Source organism: Heterocephalus glaber, unplaced genomic scaffold (genome assembly GCF_053883595.1).
Source record: "Heterocephalus glaber isolate CG9 unplaced genomic scaffold, H.glaber_assembly_v1.0 deba00001481, whole genome shotgun sequence".
Taxonomy (NCBI): Eukaryota; Metazoa; Chordata; class Mammalia; order Rodentia; family Bathyergidae; genus Heterocephalus; species Heterocephalus glaber.
Window position 1 is genome coordinate 12,713,889 of NW_028258317.1, and position 20,715 is coordinate 12,734,603.

General features: G+C 49.5%; 1 protein-coding gene across 2 annotated transcripts in view; it reads left to right on the plus strand.

Moving 5' to 3' along the window:
- Positions 1–736: 736 nt before the first annotated feature.
- Positions 737–20,715, plus strand: part of Gabbr2 (gamma-aminobutyric acid type B receptor subunit 2) — a 367,556-nt gene continuing 347,577 nt past the window's right edge. The window contains exon 1 of one of the 2 annotated variants that reach the window (XM_087183622.1): positions 737–976. Coding sequence is in view for 1 of the 2 variants with exons in the window: in XM_004864946.4 (XP_004865003.1) it covers positions 1,697–2,023 (327 nt within the window). In the remaining variant the exon portion in view is untranslated. Of the gene's footprint in view, positions 977–1,681; positions 2,024–20,715 lie in introns of those variants that run through there. The other variant, XM_004864946.4, reaches the window with a different exon arrangement.

Sequence of the window (20,715 nt, forward strand, 5' to 3'; positions counted from 1 at the left end):
GTCTGTGGACATCATCTGGTGTAACTCCCTCACCGAATGCCTGAGGGAGCCGAGCTGCAGAGCAACTGGGAGTCAGGACAGTGCACCTGCTTCAGAAGAGAGTCGCTTTCCCACATCCAGCAGCCACTGTGGGGTGCAGAGGGCCTCGGCCGGCTTTGCGTTCCAATCTCTTTAGCAAGCTCCAGACACCCTCTGAATATTCGCCTGGGAAGCGCGGATGATAAACTTAGCATACAGTAGTTTATACGGCTGTTGTGAGGATCACGTTGTAAGGCAGGTAGTAAGTGCTCAGTAAAGGTTAACCCAATACGTAGGACATAGCTTACCATGCTTGGTTCAGGCTCAAGGGTATTTTGTGACTTGACGCCCTACTGTGTCCCTCACATTAATCAGCCCCTGATATTTTATAGTTTAAGGAACGCGATTTCCATTCTTCATGAAGAGGCACAGGGGAGCCCAAGGTCTTCACGTCGCTTCACTCAGGCACTTCTGGCCCTGGACTACTTTGCCTAAGGTTAGCCTGTGCGGCCATGAGGCCTGGCGGAGAGGGAGCGAAGTCCAGGGGCACGCAGCTCCCCTCTGGCCTTAGGACAGAGCTCCCCCCTCTGGAAAATTCTAGGGCGGGGCCCTTTGGGAGTGGGGACACGGTGAGGTCAAATGCCTGGAGGGGGCAGTAGCGCAAGCACGGTTTGGATCCCAGCTCTCGCCTGAGGTAGGCAGAGGGGTAGCTGCGGGGGGCGGGGAGAAGAAAGGTGTCCTTAGCCAAGGACCTAAGGTTCGGACAGCCTAGAACCAAGGGGCTTGCGAGCTCCGGCGGGTATCTTCCGCAACCTTCCCGGCTGGACCAGGGCCTCCGGGCGCTGAAGCAGAAGAGATCGCAGGCTGCAGGTGCCCCATAGGACGTCTTCTCGGAACATCGGCTCGTCCAGACTCGCCCGCCCAGACCTCGGAGAAGCAACCCCAAATCACCGTGCAGGTGCTACAGGAAGCGCTCGGAGAAACGGCGGCAGCCGTTGCGTGTGGCGGCGCGCGGTCTTGCTTCCCTGGATCGGTGTCCCCGTGCGCGCAGGTTCCCGGCGGTCGGCGGGCAGCAGCAGCCCGTGCGGCGGAGGGTCGGGGGCGCGTGTGTGTGTGTGTGTGTGCAGGGAGACAGCCCTCCTTGCGGCCGCCGCAGCGCCAGCGCCAGCGCCAGCGCCTTCCCCCAGCCCCCCGGGAGCACGGCCCGTCCTCGTCTCTGGAGGCGGCCCGAGCCACCGCGGAGCAGCCTCGCCTTCGCCTCCCGCGTTTCCTGCCGCCTGCTCTTCCCCGGCCGGGCTCCTGGGGCGGCCGCCTAGCAGCCCGAGGCTGGAGAGAGCGGCTCCGAGCGCGCGCACGGGGGCGGACGGAGGCGGCCCGGTGCGGGGCGGCCGCGCAGGAGAGAGTGCGCGCAGAGACGCCAACCCCCCTCTCCGCGTTTGCTCGTTCACTCCCCGCCTCCTGGACTCCGCTCGCTCCCACCCCTTCCCGGCGTGATTGATCCGTCACGGGCGCCGCCGCCGCGGCCGTTCTGAGCGAGCAGGAGCCCGAGCTGGAGCCGGAGCTGGGGCACGGGCCGGCGCCATTGCGCGGGCGCCGCGGGGAGAGCGTGGCGCCGGGCGGCGGGCCGGTCCAGGCCATGAGGGCCGAGTGAGCCGGCGCCCGCAGCCCGCGGCGCGGCATGGCTTCCCCGCGGAGCTCCGGGCAGCCCGGGCCGCCGCCACCGCCGCCGCCGTCGCCGTCTCCCGCGCGCCTGCTGCTGCTCCTGCTGTTGCCGCTGCTGCTGCCTCTGGCGCCCGGGGCCTGGGGCTGGGCGCGGGGCGCCCCCCGGCCGCCGCCCAGCAGCCCACCGCTCTCCATCATGGGCCTCATGCCGCTCACCAAGGAGGTGGCCAAGGGCAGCATCGGGCGCGGCGTGCTCCCCGCCGTGGAGCTGGCCATTGAGCAGATCCGCAACGAGTCACTCCTGCGCCCCTACTTCCTCGACCTTCGGCTCTACGACACCGAGGTGAGAGTCCGGCCGCTGGTGCCGTCGGGGATCTGGGGGCCCGCAAGAAGCGGGGAGTGTTGGACGGAGGCAAGCACCAGCCCTTGGCTGGAACTGCGATTGACCCGCCCCCGCCTGCTGAGGGCGCTGTGGACTGGGGCTTGGCAAGCACCCCCAAGTCCCGCTGGGCTCAGTTGGCACAGCTGGTACCCAGATTTGCTGAGCATCCTCCTCCTTTGGGATTGTATGTATGTATGTGAGTGCGCGAGTTGTGGGGGGAAATAGAAAACTAGGGTCTCCTTTGACCCGAGAAAGAATGGAGACGTGGAGGCTGGATCCCCAAAGGCCTGCAGTGGTTGCCCCTGCCCAGGTGCCGCTGATAGTGGTTGTAGGGTCCTGGTGCTAGGAACAGGCGCATTGACTGCAAACTGGGCCAGCCAGGGATGTAGGGGCCGCAGGCCTGCTCATAGTCCACCAGGAGAGGCGCACTTAAAGGTCCAGGGGACTCCGGGACCCGACGGGCACGAGGACACAGCAGGCAGGGCTGGCAGGGCGTGTGTCAGGAGTCTGCAGGTACGGGGCCGCGGGATCTGCAGCGCCGGTGCCTGGATGTGCCCGACGCTGCCTGCCGCCCGAGCGGTTTTGGTAGGAAAACCTCCTCGGGTTAGTTGCTCAAAGAGGCAAGTCCCACTCGGGGCACGCGGTGGTGTCCGGCTGTTGGCCGGGCGGCTGTGAGCGCAGTTTTCTCCAGGTGCAGACTTGAAGCGTCCTAGAAGCCCTAGCACGGACTTGGAGAGCAGCAGCGGGCTCCCCCTCCTGGCCTTTTCCTCAGAGATTTTCATCCCAAGACCCCTCAAGCATCCTTGGCTTGGGTTTAGCCTGAAGCCCCAGAGCAAATCACCACCAGCCCGGGCGCTAGAACACACAGAGGCCTGGAGAAGCGATCTCGGGCCGCTCGCGGAGGGGTTTGCGAGTTTTTCTGGACTCAGGAAGCTCCTAGTTTCAGCCCCAGCGTCTGAGATACGGCCTGAAGGGGGCAGTGATTTTCTGTGCGGTGGGCTTGGTTGGCGCCTCTTCCCATCGCGCCAACCACCGCCGAGGCGCTAGGCTTGACCTCGCTTCCCGGGGCTCACTGGGTGCGTCTGCTGGAGCCGGGGTGCAGACTCCTTTGGGGAGGAGGATTGCGTTACTACTCTGGCGATGCAACCTGGGCTTTGCTTCCTTCTCTGCCTGACCCTTTTTATGTCCCCGGTGAAAGAGCAGAATCCAGATTGTATCTTATTCCCTACCTCCCCATCACTGATGAACCAGCCTGCTTTGAGTTGTAAATAAAAGGTGAAGGAACCGGTGCCAGTTGACCGTGTTTCGTGCAGGCTGATGCAGGCAGAAAGGCGTCCTCTGCCTTAGGAGGATGCTAGCTGAGTGGCTGTACAGGGCTAACCGGGTGTGAAATTATTTTCAAATGACATTCTTGTTGCCCTCATCTTGGCCTGACCATTTCAGGTTCTCCGGGGTACTTGTCCTGTACACATAAATGGAGAGAGCCGTGCAATTACACGGAGGCACCTCTTCTTGGCACTGTTTCCTTGTTGCTTCCTTACATACTCTCTTCTGGAAGGAGAGAGAGAGAGAGAGAGAGAGGAGAGGAACAAGGGCCAGTTTTTTGGAGACAGAAATGTGTACATAGGGCAGCCCTGCTTGCATCATCACCAAGTATTACTAGCTGCACCATGTTTCGCCATCACTTTCTTCCCTTTAAGAAGATTCCTTGGAAGAGATTTGCTCTTGGCCTGTTTGTGGCAGTGAAGGGGTGCATGTTGGTTTCAGGGTGTGGGTGGGAGCTTTCACATTTTATTTTTCAAGTGTGTCTGTGATGACTTTCTGAGTGAGAGGGACCCAAGTCAAGAAGATGAGGCAGTCAGAGGCTCTTCAGCAGGCATATTTTGGAAACAGTGGGAAGGAGGACAGAGGATTATTTCAGCCTCATGCCAACAGGGAAGGTCTGTAGCTATTTCAGAGGGCCGCATGCACGGCTTTGGTGTAGGTCGGACTGGGTTTCAACACTCAGAAACTGGTCTCCCCTGTGACCTTGAGCTACGTATCTAATCTCTCTAAGCCTAGATGTCCACATCTAAAACAGTGGGGGTATTATGTCTACTCTGCAGTGTGGTGATGTGAGGCTTTTACAGGAAGATGCCTTGAGCTTCCCAGCTCAGCCACGGGTGTTGTCTGGCACGTTGTAAGCACTGGATAAATGATTCTGCCTCCCTTCCTTCATTTTCATTGGGTGTGGATTTACAAGTAAGACAAGGTGGCTTTAAGTGTGATAACATGGTCACAATTAAAATATTAAGAGTGCTTCCTTCTCTTGCTTACTTTTGAAGTCTCCTGGAGAGTCAGTGAAGTTATCCCCAGCAAGAATAATTTTGGCTGACAATCAAATATATTATCCACTGCTGTGAGGTATCACATTTGGGAGAGTGCTGAGATGATACAATTACCTATTTTTTTTCCAAGTGACCTCGTCTTTACAGCAGAGGTATTTTTTTTTCTTTGAGCCAGAGTGAAGGAAGGATCCATCTGGTAATTTGCAGTAAAATCCCAGGTGATCTGAAGGGTGTTTGTGGAGAGCGTGTGGGCCTGGTTTATTCAGATGGCCTGTGTTTGTGCGGTGTGTGTACTGCCTAATTACTTGCCCCCGCTGTGTCACTTATTGTCAGAAGATTTGAATGCAAGATAGATGTGGTGAACAGATCCTGGCTGGCTTTGGTGACATTTGCTGTCAGTCCCTGGCCAGTGACTAAGGCATCCGGGCTGGACCTTAGTCCACATAGCCTGCAAGAAGATGAAGATTTAGCAAAGAATGGATTAATCTGGTGCCTGGGGACAGGTGTCTTAGTAAAGGAGACACATACATGTGTCAGGGCCAGCAGAAGAGGACTGTTTCAAAGCACCATGACCCACCCCTGCACATCTACAGCCTTCATGCCTTCATGAAAAGCCTTTACTGGAGGCTGCTGGTAGAAAAGAGCATCACAGAACATCACATCCCAGCCCTTGGATTCCAAGAAATATCTGTACCAACGCTCAGCTCAAGGAGCACAGACCACTTATCTCTGCCTCCAGACCTCCCCAAGATAGCAGCCCTCGAACCAACGCCTGGCAACTACCACCATCGCCTGAGAACCACTTCCCTACCACTTGCCTTAAGTCTATGCTCTCCCAAAGCCCTATGCTGATTCCCTGCTTGGAGTCAGCCTGCCTGTTTGTGCTTGAGTGAATAAACAGCTTTGTTTGCTCGCACAAGGCCAGACTGGTTTCTGTACCCTTCACATCTCCAATACAACATGTATCTTGTAGATGCCCTACTGGAATGGGAAAAATGATAACTTTCAAAGCCCTGTTCAATGCCATGTGTTGGTAAAATGGGACACCTTTCTGTCAGAACCTCGGTGTCTCTGGAGTGACATCAGATGGTTTCAGGAAACACTTGTCAGTGTATTCCAAGGAGGTTTCATGTATATGAAAACACATGCAAAGCCCAGTGTGGTGGTTCATGCCTGTTCCTTAGTGGCTTAGTGAGAGCCTGTCTCAAAAGAGTGGCCTGGGAAATGTAGTTCAGTGCAAAGGTCCTGAAATCAATCCCCACTTAAACAACAACAACAACAACAAAACAAAACTAACCAAAGAAACATACAAACCACAAGCAAGACACTGAAAACATAGATAAAAGGAAACATCAGAAAATATATAGAAGCATGGAAGTTACAGTACCAAAGCTAAACTGCTTATTACATTTTGAGTATTAAATTTTTGCTGAGCTTTCAAGCAGTGCAGGTAAAAAGATAAAGTTGATGGATCACATTACTAATGTGTTTGATTAAAAGAATGTGAAGGACAATATCTGTTTTAGAAGTTTTATGGGAGATTCAAATGTGTTTTCCATGTGAATTTTCTCATTCTTTGGTAGCCACATTAATAACATAAAATAGTAACCAAGAAATGAATCTAAAAAATAACATTGATGGTTCTGATTTGATTATTGTTCATTTTAGAAAAATTGAAAATTACAGTGAAATATAAAGAAAATAATTGCCCCTCAGCCACCTATACAAAAATAATTCCATCTAATAATTAGCCTTATTTCCTTCCAGTTGCCAGTGTTTATTATATTAGGTACTTTGAACATCATGTTTAATTCAGTTAACATCATTTCATGAGTATTTCCCCCTCATCTTCAAACCCTTTCTCTGAAGATGATTTCTATTGGCTATATACTATTATATCTTATAGGGGTCCAAGTATTTAATCACTTCATTATTATTGGATTTATATGTTTTCTCACTTTGTTGGTATTTTAAAATATTCTGTAGTAAATAAAGAAAAGCTCTACAAGCCAAAAGAGCAGAGTCCAGGTGTACAGCTCTTAGGCAGACCATCATGACCCAGCTTGGAAAACTCAGAGAGAACCTAGTGATTCGTGAGCATGTCTTTTACTTGAGCATCTTTGCCAGATATCTCTTCTCTTACTCCTTGTGCTTTAGAAAGGATCCGGACAGCTGAAGGATTGGGGCTCAACTCTGCAAGTGTTTACCCAGTGCTTAACCACAACCCTGGTTTGAGAGAGGAGCCAGTGAATCAAGGCAAGAACGTACTCATCATTTGTGATGCAGGATAGGAAACAAGAGCGGAGATGGTTGCATAATTCTTTGAGCATACTAACAACCAAGGAACTGTGCAGTCGAAAAGGGTGAATATTATAGTATGTGAATTACATCTCAAAGCAGCTGTTTGTTATTAAAAATAAAAAGATAGATCATGAGCTCTTTTAGGATCAGGCTCCTATCTTCTTCGTAGCTGTAGCTGCCCTGCCCAGCATGGTACTTGGTCCTTAGTAAGCGTAATGCTTAGGTCTCATTGCCAAAACCTAAATTTTACTGGTTTATATCACTGAGCAAATCTGGAGTATGATGTATTCAGGCATGGCTGAATCCAGAGGCTCAAATGAGATCTTTAAAAATTGTTCTTCTCTGTATCTTGGCTCTGTTTTCCCGTTGGCTTCACTCTGGGGCAGGCTGTCCCCATGTGGTGGCACAGATGGCCTCTCACAGCTGCAAGTCTGCACACTCCCGGTTTAGAAACTCCAGTAAGAAGAGTGTTTCTTTCCCAAATGTTTCAGCTGCAGTTCCAGACTTGGGTCTTATTGGCCTGGACTGGGTCATGTGTTCGTCTCCAGGCCAATCACATGGCAATGGTGGGCCAGGCCTGGGACATCAGCCAGCCTGTCCTAAGGCAGGGGGAGGTGAGGTCAATCCTGCCCAACCACATGAATGCAGAGTGGAGAAGAGGTGATGTCTACAAGGAAATCAGAAACTGTTAGAGGGATGTAGATGCCACTTGGGGCTGATCTCAGTTATTCACAAGGCAGGCATTTAGAAAATGCTAAATTGAAGAATGAGATGCCAGGTGCCAGGGGCATTTAGAAAAGGGGACTATATCTGGGTCAGGAGAGGCTCCTGGAGGAAGGGAAGTCAAAATGATCCTAGAAGATTGAATATAATATTGATCCAGAGTGCACAGGCCTTGGGAAGTAGAGTGGTTCCTGGAAGGGTCCCTAGATCAAAGGAAGGAAGCCACAAAGCATAGGGGATATTTGGGAAGCACTGAGTTGATGTGTCTTGGAGGTAAAGGAGGCCTGGCACTGGCTATGGATGGTCTTGAATGCTGTGTCAAGCAGGTTGGGTTGAGAAGATCCATGGGAAGATTTGGAGCAAGAGTATGATTTGATCCAGGGTGGTAGGAAGTTAGAAGCTGAACTGTAGACAGAATGATCCTGGAGACCAAAGCCAGGAAGCTCTATGCAGCTGACAGAAGAGATGCTGGAGATGGAGAGGCAGCATGAGGTGTGTATGTGTGTATGTGGGATAGACAGCACCAAGACCCAACAGGGCAAGAAGGGCAGCAGAGAGGGGACAGCGGAGAGGGGTGTATGTCCCCAACATCTCCCCAGGTTCTAGCACATCCTCACTCTCTCATTGCTGAATGAACTTTTGCTTCAGGGCCAGGAAACCAGGGTTTGTATCCCCATTTAGATCTCACCTGCCTGCTTGGTGACCTTGGGCAAGTCATTGTGCCTCATTTTTTTCTTTTTCTTATTTTGCATTGAGCTCTATCCCCAGCCCCGCTTTTAAAATTTTTTTATTTTGAGAAAGGGTCTCACTAAGATGTCCTCACTGGGCTCAAACTTGTGACCCTTTTGCGTCAGCCTCCCAGAGTGCTGGGATTACAGGCATGCACCATCATGCCTGGCTTCATTTCTTCATCTTTAAAATGGGGCTCATGTACTCATGGCTTTATCAGATACATAAGGAACCAGTGAGAGGATACAGGTAGTACAATCAAACTGATGCTTGGCATGCAGTGAGTGTCAGCAAATATTTGCTGCTTTTTTTGGTTACTATTGCTGTCATTGTTGTACAATGTGAGGATAATTATGTTGCCCTCACAGGGCTGTTAGGAGGAAACAGTAGATGTGGAAGCTTCAAACACAAGGGAACTGTAAGGTACAGTTTTCTAATGCTGCATTGCTAAGGAGTATTGGCAAAAGAGGATATGAACACCGAGGTCTTCATTGATGTGTGGGTCCTGCATGGTTCTTGCTCTGCCCTATGTCATAGCCACATTGGTTCTTCTCCTGTTTGGGCTGTAGCTTTGTGAAGTCAGGACCAGTCTGATCCCCAGGGCTGAACAGGGCCAGGCATGCAGTGGCCATGAGGAGATAGTTGTGGGACTGAAATGTAAAGGAACTGCTTTCAGAATTAGCATCTCATGAGATGGTTTGCCTGGATCACTTCCCCAGAGCCCTAAGCCTTCCTCATCCCAGAGCTTAGGTGATGCCATATATGAGGAAGAGGCTGGCTGCTAAGTCATTGCTGCCTTCCACATTTCCACTGACACTGACCCCTGAGCTTTGCAAAATGAGGGCAGTGCCTTGGCCATGCTAGTCCCCCACCAATTCCTAAACCTAGAAGGCACCCATGGGCATATCTTCCTTGTCCTCAAATTCATTTTCAAAGAGGATAAGAGGAAGTGATGAGTGGGCTACCAAGGGCCTGTTTAGTACTTGGTATTGTGCTAGTGTTTAGCAGGCTACCTTATGAGAATAGAGAAGTATCAACTTCTGCATATAGAGATCTGAGATTTCAGCAAATAAAATTTGTAGCTGCAAGTTTGAGATAGCAGTGCAAATAGAGATGCTAAACAATAGGCAAATAGGATATGTTTTCAGTTAGGATAGGCTTGGTATGCTTTATTAACATACAAATCCTGAAATCTCTGTTGCTTAACTCGGTAAAATTTATGTTGGTCTCACACAATGTCCTGTGAATGTCAAAGGTCCTCCTGGGTGACTGTCCTCCAAGACATAACATAAGAATCTGGGCTGCTTTTGTATTGAGACTCATGCATCTTTTGACTTCAAGAAAGTATGGCCAGAGAGTACTCTATGGGGAAGTCATACCACGTTTTTCATCATCTTTACACAGAAGTGACAATATTATTTCTGCTCTTACTTCATTAACCAAATGTAGTCACTGGCTTCAAAGGAGGCTGGGAAATGTAGAGGAGAATACGGATGTCATGAGCGCTTGTCATTTGGGGTCCTTCAGATACTGAGATAGATCTACAGGTATCAGAGATCTTGGGGGCTCTACCTGTGAAAAACAAAGGCAGAGATAGGGAATGCCCTGGCTCTGATGCTATTCTTGATACCTATGTAAGGAGTGAGATGGATGGAGGAGAGTTGGGTAGGAAGAATTTCAGACTGAGGGACAGCTCTTAGGAAGTCTTGGGCAGGACAATGGTAAGCTATGGAGAAAGACTACCAGTGAGGGGCATCCCATGATGGACCCAAAGAGTCCAGCTCTGGGACCTGTGCTGGGATATGGTGTCCTGAGCGGAATGTGGTGTTAGATGACTGCATCTCCCATCAGTTCTCTCTTCAAAGGAGATGACTGACGCATCTGGCTGGAGCCCACAGACAGAGCCTGTTTCTGCCTCAGTGCCCTGGCACAAGACACTGATCTAGAGAACCTTCTACCAAGCCCTGTGCAAGACTCTGGAATACAGAGATAGCTGAGATGCAGACCCTGTCCTTGAGCTCACTGTCTAACAGGTGGTCAGGACAGACAGGTGCAGTTGCCCGTGGTATAATCCAGTCATGATAGGGGCCAGCATAGGGTGCTGGGAAGGCCTTTTCTCCACCAGGCAACTCCTTGCTCATTTCCCATGTTGTTGGGGAAGTTCTTTTTTCTTACTTTTTTGGTTATTTACTTTGGTTCTAGAAAGGTGAGAAAATTAAATGGCATAGTTTGCCCAATGAGCAGCTGCCTTGCATCTGCTACTTTATTTTCTTCTTCTCTGTGGTTATATAACAACACATCAGAGGCTGTTGAAATGCCTCCCCTCTGCACCTGGCTGTGTAGGGATGAACAGGTGTTCTGAGTTGGAAACATGGGGATGGGAGCCCCAGAGAGAGCCCGAGGTCTGGGTTCTTGTGCTAGGTTAGTTGCTGAGACTGTAGGAAGTTTTTGTTGATCTCTGTGAATTGCAGCTTGGATGGAGGATCTCTGCTTCATTGTTAGCACCAAGAGGCAGGTGCAGGGCATGTCTAGCTCTGTGCTCTTCCTGGCATCACTCAGGACCAGGCACAGAGCAGAAGCATGATAAATATTTATTGAACAAACAGATCTAAAAGCCTGGACTCCAGCTCTCCAGATCTAAGAGGGTTAATGGGCATAGTTTTAACAAATGGAGGAAGTGCTTTGTATGCGGTGAACTTCCTACCTCCTCTTCATTCCTTCTTTGGGGTTCTTATGATTTGATGCTTTTGCAGGTATGAAAAGAGGAAAGGATGCTTGTTGGATATTCTGATAGAGATTATGTACAAAGCTGATGCCATTCTACTTTTTCCTGACAAATGTACAGGAGGATGTATCCTCCCGGGCACAGCAAAACTAGAAAAAGAAATACCTTCCAGTGGCTGGGGAGTACTTTGGTTTTAGGAAGTCAGTATACTGGATCAGTGCTGTAATAGAAGAAGTAGGAAGCAGGTTCTGGTGTCCTACTCCTACGTCCAGGGAGATGGTAATTGAGAGCTAACTGAGGCAAGACTGGGCTCTGGTCCTAGTAGACATTGTAGAAGTGAAGGCAAACCATCTGCCTCGGTGATTCAGGTGGTCCAGGGGCAGCTTTGGGCACAGTGAGTAAAGAGGTACCCTGGAACTCTTGAAGAGCAAGACTTCTTTCAGACTCTGCTCCTGGGCTAGAAGGTTCACTCTTTCTTTACATGGTCAGTGCTGACTCAAGAACTGGGCAAGCTCAGCCTGAAAGTAACCATCTGTTTCCTTGATGGTGACTTAATAGTTCTGGACCCCAAACATGATAACAAACTTTGTTAGAATTGTGTTCAAAGTAAGAGTAGATTAGTTATAAGCTGGAGTTTGAATCTGAAAATTCTTCCCTCAGTGAAAGGCATTAACATTGGCATACCTTTTTGGACTGATTGGAGAATTCTTTTGCCAATTTTGTACTTTTCTGGTCTTTTTGTTCTCTGGTTTATGTTGCTGGAAGGATGAAGTGCAATTGTCATCTAGAAAATTAGTAGTAGGTCCAAAGTATTGAGCAAGTGGACTCATTTGTCTTCATCAGTGTCCACATTCCACGGGTACTGGCTGAAGCAGACCCCTTCCCCTGCCATTTGGCAAGGGCATCATTAGTCAGTGTTCTGATAAAATCCAGCCAAAGAAGGACTTTGTGGAGTGATGCATTATTGCTGCTCTCGTGGAGCAAGGTCAAGAGGGCAGCACAGAGAAAATGATATTTTCACACTCTGCTCATGATCCACTTGACTTTGCTCAGAGGAACTGATTTTGAAACCAACAGCCACACTTATAATAATCATCACTGTATTATCCAAATCACTTTGTTTCTAGAACTACCCATTCATTGAAGCCTTTCTGAAAATGCCCAGAATTGTTTCATAGATTTAACTCTAGTAGACAAGGACCCAGATGCTCCTCTGGGGCTATGACCCGAGCCCACAGCTAGGGCCCCACTCGGCCCTGCTCAAAGAGTGCCTTGACTTTGGTGGAAAGCAGAATTTATGTGCCTGTCACTCTAGTGTCCCCTAAGGCCCACCAGGCCCTCCTGGGCTCCTTCTAGGGTTCTAGAAATTTGAGACATATTGGCAAGCCCTTGGAGAACTCCATGTCAAGTGCTTTGCATCATTCAGTCATTTAATTCTCACTGCAATCTGATGAGGTCACCACTAATATTGTCCACATTTTACAGATCAGGCTGAGAAAGGTTAAGTGACTTACTTAACATTATAACCACCCGAGCAGCAAGCTTGGATTTGAGTCCAGAGGGTCTCACTTTGCTGTCTGTAGCAGCAGCATGGAGTGAACCAGCTTCTTCATGCTATCTTCCTCTCCTAAAAGCAAATGCAAGTTTTATCTGGAGCTGGTATCTATTTCCCTTGTGAATTCCACCCAAGGCCTTGCCTCTCCCTCGAATTCAGCCCCACCCTCTCCCATTTCCCTGTCCACCCACTCAGCCACACACTGCCAGCTCTGTGCTCTATTCACTTTGAGTGTGTCTGTCTACACAACTGGCTCATACAGAGCCTCTCTCGATCCCCCTGCAGCTCGGGAGCTTGTCTCTTGCAGAACCTGTCACTTCCTGTTGTGTTTACTCAGGTGTTGGTGTTTGTATCTGTTAGACTCAGATCATCTCAAGGGCAGTGGTGGAGCCACCTTTATACCTCTGGGCTATCTGTGCTGAGCACCTGCTCGGCCCAGGCCTGATCTCATTGTGAGGAGTGCAGAGGTGAGCCTGAAATGACTGTGTTCTCAAAGGTGCATGGGGAGGTGGCCAGGTCTCCTTCCCATGTGGCATGAAAAGTGATGCTGTGCTGGGCCCTGGGCAGACACAGGGGCTGTCCCTCATTGTCGTTTGACCCCCAGGTATAGCACCAGTGGCCTGGTCACCTGCTCAGGTGGTCTCCTTACTTGAGGCTCCTGCAGGAATGTACTGTTATTCTAGAAATGGGACCAAAACATTTTCCTGAGGCCTTGAAGGCCCTCTGGGGTCTGATTTGTCCACTCCCAGAGTCCCTGCTGAGTGGAGCTCTCTGACCTTCTTCTGGGCCCAGGCTCATGGTCCTTTCTGTCTCTTGGTCCTCCTTGCACAGGGCCTTTGCACAAGCTGCTCTTGCTGTCTGGAATGCTTTTCCACTTTTCTTCATCCTTTGCATACTAGCTCAAGCATGCCTTCTCTGTGCTCCCTGATTGAGGAAATTCTATAGCACATATTTTATAAGGACTATGGAGTTTTCTTTCTAGTGCTTATGTGGCAGGGAGCCCAGGGGCTCACATCAGTAGGCACCCACTATTTTACTGTTATTTTATTATTATGCATATAATGTAAAATGTTATGTAGTCATATAGAACTTGGTTCTTATTTCAGCAAAGGATTTTGTGTTTGAGGCCAATGAAGAAGTCGTGATTTGTGTCTGGGTGTCACCAAATGGGTTTCCTAAGTTAACCCACGTGTGGAAGGACTTGAGGGTTGCTGAGAGCTCAGGGGTGGCCCCATGACCCTCAGGCTGGGCTGTTTTCCCTAGTGAGGTCCATAAAGCTCTGTTTTGTCACTGCTGGTTTTTGTTCTGTGCCTCACCTGGCTGTGAGGAGGGCTGGACCTTGAGGACACGCATGGCATCTGTTCAGCACCTGCTGGGTCCCAGCACCCACGACTGTGCCTGCAGGTGCTTGGGGACATTTGGAGCGATCACAAGTCTCTGCACTGGGTACCTCATATGGCCCCTGGCACACTGTCAGTGTTCAGCAAGTGTGTTTTGCATGAGTGGCACTAAACACATTGTACAATATAACACGTTTGGATAGATCACAACTGAGCCTCCCACTGGAGCAGAGAGGGAAGACATCATGAAGCATCTGTGAGGAGCACATTGCTCAGATCGAGTCCTGGATTGGAAGGCAGGAGAGATGTCCTGGTGTCCATTACACATGTCCCTTTAGGATCCGGAGACAGATCATTTAGGTCAGAGGCAGAGCTGTTCAACGGACAGAACTCTGGACCCTATGTGGGTGACCTGTGTCTGATGCTTTCTAGTGGGTGACCTTGAACTAGACACCCAAATTCTCTGCACTGTAGTTTCATCATCTGTAAAATGGGAATAATAATATCCTTTCTGTTTCTCATGGAATTATTATCGAGACAGGGAGGGGGGATTGGTGTGGAAGGGCTTTTAAAAAGGCTGTAAAGAGGCACAGATATAAGATATGCCTAAAAATAGACACAGAGTAATTAATTCTGGGGCATTCTTTCAGGACTATTGGATCTTTCCAATAACATCTTTATATAAGACATAGAGATGTTATTCACACATGAGCTTCATTTGTCCTTTTAATAAAGGACGTGGTACTGTATTAGATTATAACACCCTGGAAGCAGTTCTGCAGGGCCTGAGGTTTGGTGACTCTAGCAGGTTGTCTTAACAAAGCATCTGAAACAAGAGATAGTTAAGATCTTTTCCTCTCAACTGTCAGGTGTATTCAGAAGCCAGTCATTGTCTTTGGCGGCTATCAGGCCCAAAACCATCCATAGCCAAACTGTGGAGCCAAGGGTCTAGGGGCAGAAATTTGGGGCATGGGAGTTAGTGAGGGTTGTCTGCTGTGAGCAGTGGTTTGGAATCCAGGCTGGCAGTGGAGGCCCACTGGGGTGGTGCTAGACTTGGTGGCTGAGGTAGAGCCAGGCACATGAGCTGGAATATGAAATATGCAGCCCAGGCCAGTCCACTGCTGCTGGGGTGTAGACAACGTATGCATGTGTGCTGAGTTAATAGTTTCTCTTTTCTCCAGAAAGATCTGTGATGCTCCCCAAGCAGGTGTTCATATATTTGCAGAAGACCTGGGGTAGGCAATGTGGAAGCAACAAGCCTAACTTGAGAGGTTTGGGGCCACTAGTTGCCAGTTGGCTCCCACATCCTCAGAAGACCACTAGGCTCACTCCTGTGCATGATGATGAGATTTTAGGTCATCAGCTTGGCTTTGCTGTGGTTGTTCCTACTTCTGTGCATGCTGTGGCCTGGGAGGCCCTAATCCCAGCCTTGTGTCTCTGCAGTGGAGAGAGCAGAGTGGTAGGTCATTACTGAGCTCCTTCTATGTGCCAGGCCCAGTGCTGGGTACTGATCTGTGCCCCAAGAATGGGACAGTGCAGTAGAAAGAGGCTGCTCTGGAAGCTGGAAAGGCCAAGGTTGACTCTTAGCCCTTTGGGGCAGCCATGGGCTAGCTCTGTTCCTGAGTTCCTGCCCTAATGAGTGGAAGGTTTGATAGCTAGCAAGTCGAATGGTGGGAGGACTGAATGTAATAAAGCGAATGGACCTGGCTCATGGTGGGTGTTCAGCAGATTGGACCGATGGTGGTGGTCTGCTTGGAGAGCATGGACCTGCTTCTGTATTGGTGTGACATGGGACTGACAGTTGCAGAATGGGCCACTTAGAATGTGAGTAGCTCTGGTCACCAAGTCTAACTATCTCTGTTGTGTGCTAGTGTGAGCCACCTGCGTGGTTCTTTCATGGCACAGATATGAAGCCAGGTTTTATGGTCCTGGGAGCATGATGTGACAGGAACAAGGCCCTGGGCTCTGGTCTGGCTCTGTTTTTCCACAACTTTCTAGAAGCCCCTCCTCTTTTTGTTATGGTGCTTTGGGGTTGCTGGGTAACAGGCCACATTGTCTAAAGAACACAGAGTCGTTGGGAGAGAAAGCAGTGAGATTTGACACCCCCTGTCCCCAGGTCCAAAACTGTTAGGTCGTGTCTGCTGGGTAATACAGCCTTGCATGGAGCCTACTGGCAGGAATGGGCAGGAAGAGCTGTGAGGAGGACCTTGCTTGTGGTGTCACTGGGGTGGAGATGGTGGCTGATGTTGGAACCCCCAGCTCCCGCCTGGTGCGAGGGTGGCCTCAGGGACAGTGGCTGTGTGTAGCAGCACAAATGGAAAGTGCTCAGTGTTGAGAGTAGAGGCCTCAGCTTCTGTCTGAGCACCCACCCTTGAGCGTGTGGCCCTGGAGAAGGAGGCCTGTGTCCCCAGGTTAGCCTCCTCAGGTGACAGGGCCTTGCCTTGGTTTCAGAGGGGCTCCCAGGCCTCTATTGCTACTGTGGCCACAGGGTGGAATTCAAGGGCACCGAGGCTGGCTACATGGCCTGGCTCAGAGGACACCTCAAAGTGTTCAGGTGAGGAAGGCTCTGAAATCCATCAGTAGGGGCCCCAGGCTTCAGGCCAGGTGTTTCGAGTGGCACTCTAGATTTTTCACACCCAGTGTTCATCAGATAGAACAAAGGTGATGAGACAGATTGATTATCCTTTTCGAGGAGGCACATGTGAAAGCTGTAGGGGCACCCAGGAGAGGACATGAATTCTTACTGTCCCACAGGGGGTGACCTTGGAGCTGTCCAGAGGTAGAAGATGTGGGAGGGGGAACTGGTGAGCAAAGGCAGGGAGGTGGACTTTGAGAAGCTAGTGCAAAGTCATTGAGATGTGGCCACAGGAGTCATTGTGAAGAGTGAGTAGAAGGGCCTGGAAAGCTACCACCTTTGGCCTCAGGGCCTGAAGCATGTTTTTAGTCAATCGGTGCTTACTGACAGTTTCCTTAAGGTCCTGGCTTCTAGATTTGCTGTTAGTGGAGAAGCTTCCTGCTGACTAAAGGCCACCCCCAGGTCACCTGGGAGCTGGACAAAATCACCTCCAGAGGCATCACAAAATCCAGGGTACAGGAGAGAAAGGTGGATTAGGCAGACTTGGAGTTCAGCCCTGCCTTGCTAGGGATGCAGCCTTGGACAACCCTGTACTTCATAAGCCCTATAAGGGATCCAGCCTGCTTTTCCATCTGTACAGTAAGGCAGGGGGTTACCTGCCTTGCAGAGGGTCCCTGGGGCAAGCATTAGACTTCATCCCAGAGCCCCACTCCAGCAGATGCTTGGAAACGCTGAATGGGAATGGGATCCAGCATTGTTTGACATCATTTAAGTTGGGGAGGGAGGCCACCAGGAGGCCATTCTAATTTTAACAATTGAAAAATGACTCAGGGTCTGAAGAGGACCCGGGAGTGATTTTAAAGCTTACTCTAAGTTGGGTCTGTAGGTGGACGTTACAGAGGCAATCAGCTTTACATCTCTCCTAATAGCTTTCTTGATGAAGGGAAGCAGAGAGCAGTGGTGGGCTGTGCTATGATCACCTGTGGAACCTCAGCAGCAAGAAGCCAGGTTGGCAGGCCTGACCGAGCCATTTGGGGCAGAAGGCTGGCACTCACTTCCTGGGCCTGTCCTGCCTGGCAGGCTGATGGCCAGCGAGGCTGGCTGCAGAGGAGGATTCTCTTTGTGACATGGGGAAGCTGGGGAGCCACACACCCCCAGTACAGTCTCTGTGTGTGGCAGGATATCTGAAAGGGATTGTGCCTCTCTTCTGTCCCCCAGTGGGACTGAGTTTGGAGACAGCAGAACTGCCGGGGGGCTGCTGTCATTTTGGATTCCAGTGATTAATCAGCCCGTCTGGAGAGGATGGAGCTCTTGCTGCCTAGCTGGGACAACGAATGGCTTTCCTTTCGAGACCTGCCAGGTTCCAACCCTTTTACAGCCTGCCACAGATTACTTCTTCTCTGGGCAGAGAATGATGGGCTGTTCCTAAAATGCATTTGGATGGAAGAGATTCTGAGCGGAGCAATACAGTGGTTTTCTCAGAAGCACTGATAAAGAAGTTGATGTTTAAAGACTAAATTGGATTTTTACCAAAAAAGACTCAGTTCTGGGTGTTTAGTGAAAAAGAGTTATAATGGCTTTGAGGGGTGCAGGGAAGGAAGGATGTGTTCAGAATGCAGGTGTGGGTTAGGGAAGGCTGGGTCCTGCTCTCACTGTGGGAATTGGGGCTCTCGTTGTCTTGGTTTCTTTGCCTGGAAGATGGAGAAGGCATCTGCTCTGGCTCTCCTCTCAGTGTGATCTTATGCTTCACTTGGATAGTGGCCCTGGAAAGCCCTGACCAAGGCCAGGGTGGGCCTCTCTGGGGTTAGGTATTTTGGTGAGGTGCCAGTGTGAGATCAGGGACTCACCCATGTTGTGCAAGGAACTATGAAGACAGCGGGGACTGAGCCAGTCTCACTTCTGTTTTAAGAAGTAGATGTCAAGGCTGAGCCATCTATTCTTGCTTTTAAGTCAAAATTTATGCTTAAGGAAGAAAATAGTTGGATTCTTTCATCCAGCAGAGATTCAGAGCTTACTGAAACAAATAAATATATGTGGAAAGATTTTCTTGTGTGGTTCAGATGCATGTAAGAAGCTAGTTTTAAAAGTTTTTAAATCTTCTGTAATTGTAGCTGCATAACGAATGATGTTAGGACAAGCACAGCAGGGCAATGACACTCTCATGTTGACCCTTTTTTTGGTTTTTGGCTTTTGAGACAGGGTCTTGCTCTGTAGCCAGGTTGGTCGTAAACTCACTATGTAGCCTAGGCTGACCTTGAACTTACCGCCAGCCTCCTGCCTCAGCCTCAAAAGTGCTGGGATTGTAGGTGTGCAGTTTTATGTTGACTCCTTTGGAATCAAACAGGACTAGCACCTGTTGGAGACAGCAAAGATTTTAGAGGACAATCCTGACCCCTCTGTGGAAGCAGTGCTTGCTTTCTCCAAGGCAACCCTTCTTATTCAGAGCTGAATAAGATCTCCCAGAAACCCAGGAAGTGGGGGTCCTGGCTGCTTGTGTCTCTGCACTAAGAGCAATCAAGAAGTTGCCTAAGTGACATGGCAGGATGACAACTGCCAGTGCTGTCAGGATAAACACAATGCAGCCTTGGCTTCTGTTCCAAGTCCTTGGTGGCTAGTAAATCATCTCTTTCTCACTGAGGCCCAATGAGGGCAGCGTTCTTGTTGTTCCCATTTTGCAGATGAAAAAATGAGGCAAGGAAGGTTCAGTAACTGCCTATAGCTATATACCTAGTAACGAACTAAACTTGTGTTCATACTCAGGCAGCCTAGTTCCAGGGCATATATCTTGGTTTGTTTTCTTTTCAATTTCTAGTTTAAAAAAAATTAGTATGTGTTTGCAGTACATAGTGATTCCGTTCATCATTGGGAGCTCGTACATGCACATAACACATCCTGGTTCTTTTTCTTTCACTCCTTCCCCTCCTCTCCCTTTACTTTCCCTTCATCTCTTGGTCCCCTTCCCTTTTGCAAAAGATCTCTCCCTCCCTTTTTCCTGTTATCCATCTTTTACTTTGCTCTTTATTTATATTTTGGGTTCCTCATAGAAGAAAAAATACACAATATTTAAACTTGTGTATCTGATTTATGTCACCTAACTTGATGGTCTCGAGCATTCATTTTCCTACAAGTGATTCAAGTTTATTCTGCTTTATGGCATTATGTATAAATATCATATTTTCTTTATCTGTTTATCTGTTGATGGACATATAGGCCATTTCCAAGATTTAGCTATTATGTTCTGTGCTGCTGCTGTAAACTAGGTGTGCATGTATCACTGTAATATGATGTCTTTAACTCTTTTGGGAAGATACCTACCAGGGTAATAGCTGGGATGAATGGAATTTTGAGGAATCTCCATCACATGTCCTAACTAATGTGCCACTGTCTTTGGGACTGGCTCTGAAATAGACCTCAAGCGATCAAGGAATACTATCACCTGACTTCCCACAGGTAATCCGATCATTGTTCCCATTGTATAGCGGCAAAAACTGAGGGTCATTGAAGGAGAAGCCTTGACTCACTAAAGCCATGTAATAGGATTGCAGGAGAACGAGGACCAGAACCCAAGTCTTCATTACAGTGGTGACTTTCTCTAGAAAGCCCTCCCTTGCCTTGGGTTCCTCTCTCCTGTGTGCACTCCCTCTGTGAGAGAATGGGCACAACAAGAGCATCCAGCCCACACCGACCTCGCCTTCCTCTTGGCTTTCATGCTTTGCTCTCTCTCCTTCTAGAGGCCTGGCTGCCAGGACCCTTCCTTGGAAAGAAGATATCTATGTTTTCTTTAAGATATACATTCTTTCAGGTGATTCAAATAAAGCATAGATGTCATATTGGTCAAATTTTGCTGATGATGCCAAGCTAGAAGGATTAGGAAATATTTTAGATGACAGAGCCAGAAAACAAATTTCCTCTGGGTTATATTCACCCCATTGCTCCAGGATTCTAGGAGTCCTTTTTCAGCATTCAGTGCATCACCTGGCACTTGGTTCAGAGAACCAGCTGCATAAGGACAGGACAAAGTCAATGAGCCTTGTAGGGAGTGGGTGGGAAAAGCCCGAGGCACTTGTGGACAGAGACACATTCTGATTTCGAGAGGAAGGAACTGTGGTCTGCTGCTCTTGCTGGGTGTGCTGGTGTAGACACCCAGGCTCCCCAGGGAGGCCAGGGCCCCAGGGGTGCTGGGAGTGGAGCCTCCTTCAGGCATGCGAAGGATGTGCTGGTGAAGGTGATCCCAGTGAGACCATGGAACTGTCTGAAGATGAGAGGAAATGCTTTCATTGGCGACCTTGGGTTCATCTCAAGCCCTGCTGCGCCCCCTTCTATAAATGCTAGCAGAGAGACCTCTGCGTGCTAGGTCCTGGTATGGGCGCTGGTGGGC